The sequence below is a fragment of the Hakea prostrata genome, chromosome 8, assembly GCF_041222555.1.
Source record: "Hakea prostrata isolate BN-2017 chromosome 8, UWA_Hpros_2, whole genome shotgun sequence".
Classification (NCBI taxonomy): Eukaryota; Viridiplantae; Streptophyta; class Magnoliopsida; order Proteales; family Proteaceae; genus Hakea; species Hakea prostrata.
The window spans coordinates 49,582,390-49,587,022 of record NC_142607.1 but is presented as its reverse complement, the minus strand read 5'-3'; the positions used below and the strand labels follow the sequence as shown (position 1 = coordinate 49,587,022).

The 4,633-nt window shown below is 42.3% G+C and overlaps 1 protein-coding gene across 1 annotated transcript; it reads right to left on the bottom strand.

The window, feature by feature from the left end:
* Positions 1-3,724: 3,724 nt before the first annotated feature.
* On the bottom strand, positions 3,725-4,045 carry LOC149008412 (uncharacterized). The gene has a single exon (XM_089167234.1). The coding sequence runs from the start codon at positions 4,043-4,045 to the stop codon at positions 3,725-3,727; it is 321 nt and encodes a 106-aa protein (XP_089023360.1).
* Between the last annotated feature and the right edge of the window lie 588 nt (positions 4,046-4,633).

Here is a 4,633-nt window from a genome sequence, read left to right as displayed (position 1 = left end):
CAATTCTAAACTAATGAAACACCTCTGTTTCTGCTTCTTCGTATTCACCAACTTATAGGGAACAGATAATTAAACCTTTTGGTGGTGTTGGTTTTGGCTCATTTTCATTGGTGAAAACTGTAAATTTCACATCAGTATGAAAACCATATAAATGCTCCTGTAGTTTTTCATTCTGATGCAGAATCCCTGTAAATTTATTGACATAATTGATTATTCAAAACTGAAAATTAATGTTGAATTAGTTATGTGAGAGGTTTACCTTTGTATAAGAATCAGAATGGTATTTACTAGGTGGATCAACAGACTTTCTTTGACCCTTTGTATGATTTTGCATGTGTGCTTCAACTTCCATTCACTGTTCCACTTGAAATAAACTCAAGCATTAGTAAATAAAGACTAGAACAAATATTGGACATAGAATTAAATGTACCATACATCAATTTTGGCATATGGAAAAAAAAATGGAAAGCTGCATGAATTATGCCTTATAGATTATGATGCGTCCAAAATCTGCTCAACCTTTAGATCCTTGGGGAATGACCTGCAATACAATGTTAGACGTGGCCCGACCATGGGGTCGGGAAGCTACCTCCAAAGGCTAAATTAATAATGGAACTAATCACAAAGCTCTGATGAGTGGTAGAGCTTGAATTCAATGTAGAATTGAGGGAAATGATTCAGATACCTTCATTGTGCGTAACTCTCTTGTTTAAATAGGTTTTACCTTTGATTCTCAACTGTTGGATTTGTTCGTGCCTCCTCTTGATGGCCATTCAATCTTAGGGTTTTACCCCTTTTTCCTAGATAGTGGCAGTTACCATGATTAACACGATCGCCTCACTCTGCATAAGGGGAGTTACTGTTTATAACTCGATCAAATATCCTGAAGTCCACGGGATGATGCTCATCTCCTCAACCGTAAGGTTCCTTCTTTCCCACATAACTATTTGGTTTGAACTTCTGGCAAATTTCGACAGTGGTTAAACTACTCCTGACTGGAATTTATGACCCGACCGTGGTCAGACCCAATTCGGTGCTATTTTATCCGTATCATGAGCCCCTTAAGCCAGGTGATCGGGACGAACCGCACGAGTACCTGGTTTGCCATTCCCGATCATGACCCTCGAACGCAGTTTTAAGGAAATCAATCGTTCTTGAACTCAAACGTCACTTTTATTGCTTTGTTTGCAACAGTACATTCCTCGAGCCGCACGCCTTTCTTGTTTCCTATGCCAAAGATGCCACGTGGTCGACAACTGCAGTCATCATCATTACATTGATAAGCTTGAGCTGTCAGTGATTGTGCATTGTCAATCTTCATCTGATCTAGTTCATCGATGATTGGCACTTGAACCATCCCTTGTTTTGATCCGTTGATTGGAATTGATCATATCCGTTCATCCTCCTTGCCTTTGGGTCTATTTAAACACTTCCCATTTCAATTTTTTTCACTTTACTTCCTCATCTTCACAAGAACGCTTGTTAGAGCTTCCAGTGTTCTTCTCTATAACCTTTGGTTTCAAGTTTCTACTTCATACAAGATCAAATCAAGTAAGTTTTTCATCCTTATATGTCTCTTATGTCTCCTTTTTCTGCTAGTACTTGAAACCTTTCCCATAGCTGCTTTAGATTTCATTCTTCTTAGGACTACTTTTCATGTTTTGTCAAATGGGTAGTGATGATCCTATGATGATGACTCCGTCGATCGTATGATCGACAGAGAAGGCTTTGTCGGCGAAGCTAGTCCCTCTGTTTCAATGGAATTGTTTGGTGATAGAAATGATAGGGACACTAACCATTGGTATGCTTCTATTCATTCGACCCCTAAGAATCAACCCGAAAAGATGTGGGGGAAAAAGAAAATTAGTTCCCCCCAAGCTTCCCAAAAACAAAAGGCTATACCACAAGCTTTTGCGGGAAGTTCCCGACCATCAAAGTGACCATCTACTGAACCTGGCTTCTACGTGTCCCATATCCGTCGTGATGAAGTCGAGACAATTTCCAGCCAATATTCTCTGCCTTTTTCTTATCTACTTCAAGCCCCAAATGCAAACGAAAGGGTTAACTCATTACTCCCAGAGGAATTCTCTATCTACACTGATACCCTAAAAAGTGGGGTTTGGTTTCCCTTACTTTCTCCTTTGTTTTTTGAGGTACTCAACCACTGGGAGATATGCCCAGGTATGCTCCTCCCCAATAGTTGGAGGTTTATCATCGGCCTTATTGGCCTCTATTTTGAGTTGGAAATTACTCCTCTTCCCATTTTTTTCTCATTTTTCTATCTAAGTAAATCCAATCCTCCCAGTTGGGTTTTCTTCTCCAAGTGTAATAAAACCGAACTTAGATGGTCGAGAAGTATCTTGGCTGAAGGTACTTGTCCTTAAAACTACTAAGGATGGCGTCATCAGTATCTATTCTACCAAGCACCACCTTTAGATCTGAACTTCCCGATTACTTAGGGTAGCCTCAATTCTCATACGGAGGCAAACCTACCGCTGGCCTTGTCTCCCAATGAAGAGAGCGCAGTAAAGAAGATCAAATCTATCTGCATGAGTCAAGAGATACACGGTTTGGCCATGGAGTACGAAGCCGTCCTCCAGATGTGGGGTCTAGCCCTTGGTGAGCTTCTGAACCCCATCTTCCTTTACTCTATTATAATTCTTTACTTCTGCACCTTAATGAATTTTTCTAACTGCTTTCGTTTCCTCTTGCAGTGCCTCCTCGATACAATCCTCAAGCCGTTCGGACCAATGCTACTAGAGGTTTGGCGGCAGCTGAAGAAAGAGCTGCTCGAACCAAGAAGAAGGAGGCCAATCCCCCAGCCCTGAAGGTTATTATCCAAGCTTCGAAATGAGTCCTCAAGTCCAACAAGACCCTTCAGGGAAAAGGAAAGCCCCCATTGATGTGGAGGAATCCACACATGATGATGTGCTTCTTATAAAGAGGAGGCACGATCTTGAAGATGATGCTAGCTTAAAGAAGTGGCGTTCGGGTACTGAGGGTGAAATCTATATTCCACCTTGGAAGCTAAAGACGATTGACCGTGTCACGGGCGATTATGAAAAGGCCTTGGGGTGGAGTACCTTTGCTCAAATGCCCACCAAGAGCAAGGTTCTTGGTTCTGTCTCTGATGAGGCATTGGAGATCGGCTGGCTCCTACAATCTCCTTTCCCTTCTTGGATTGGGGAGCTTTAGCCCGACGATCTCTGCTTTCTGAATGCTCCCTTCTTTTTTCACCAGTTGCTCTTCTATCTCAATCATCGCCTCGTCCTTTCATGAAGTTGGATAAACTCCCCTAGGATATTAATCTTTCAATGTCCACTTTCAGATGTCTGCATTCGTTCGCATGATGTCCATAATCCTTATGGAAACGACAATAGCTTTCCATATTCCTTTCTCTTGGTTTGGAATCATCTTCAGTGGCCACTTCAGGATATCCTGATCTTTGATTTGCATTAAGATTTTCGACCGCAGAGTATTCAATGGTGTGTACTCTATATGGTCGAGCAAACGTTGCCTCCATCCCTGACGTGCCGGTTCTAGTCTCAATCATTGTTTGACACCTTCAACCCCTAGTCTTTTTTAGATGTCTTTTGATCTTTATTAGAGGCCTTCATTTCTCCTTGCGAGCATCAAGGATCTCCATCACTTCAGTCTGCTTTTGACATCTCTACATCAGTTCAGGGTATGTGGCAAGCATATCTTGCAGTAGCAATTCTAAGAGTCATCTGTTTGTGATGCCTGTGAAGAGAGCAGTCTTGGCTACTTTTTCGTCCAAGTTCTCGATCTCCATTGTAGCTTTGTTGAACCTTTGCAAGTAGTCCCGAATAGACTCATTCCTCCCTTGCTTAATGGAGAATAGTGTTTCCTCAGTCTTCTTGGTCTGGATCCCACTTTGGAACCGACCTATAAATATTTGAGCCAATTCTTCAAAGTCACCAATTCTTCCTGAAGGCAGGTTCGAGAACCACATATGTGCTGCCCCCATAAGTGATGACCTGAACAATCTACACATAATTTCATCCGAATTACCAGCAACAACCATAGTCTATTGGTAGTAATTTATATTGGTAATTCAATCTCCCAATCCGTCAAACGTGGATAACGTTGGGAGCCTGAAATTATGGGGGAACTCATACCTTGCAATGGCATCCACAAACGGAGTTTTCCTGAGTATATGTCATCAGTCCTCTTACCTCTCTTGAGTTGTCCCAATTTTTATTAACGTCTACTAGTTCTCGATCGATTTGTACTCTCCGAATACCATCTGATTGAACGCTATCACGTCCCAAACATTGGGATGAAGTTGTATGCATGCGAACTTGTTCAACGTCTATCACTTGAGCTCGATCTTGAACGTTATGCTCATCCCTCCTGAGCAATTCCCCAATTCTTCTTGCTCCCAATTGACCTTCCCGAATTCCTAGTGGATCCTGATTCCTTTCTTGCCTAAAGTTTTGGCCTTCGGTTTGTTGCCTATTTCTTTGAGGGGAACGCCCTTGGACTGGTGAAAGTTGTATCCCAGCCCTTTGTCATCGCCCTTGGACTTCCTCCCCATCATGGAGATTAGGATGTCTGGGAGCTCCTAAGTGCAACATTCGGGTCATTCCGGCCAACTCTTCTGGCGACCTCT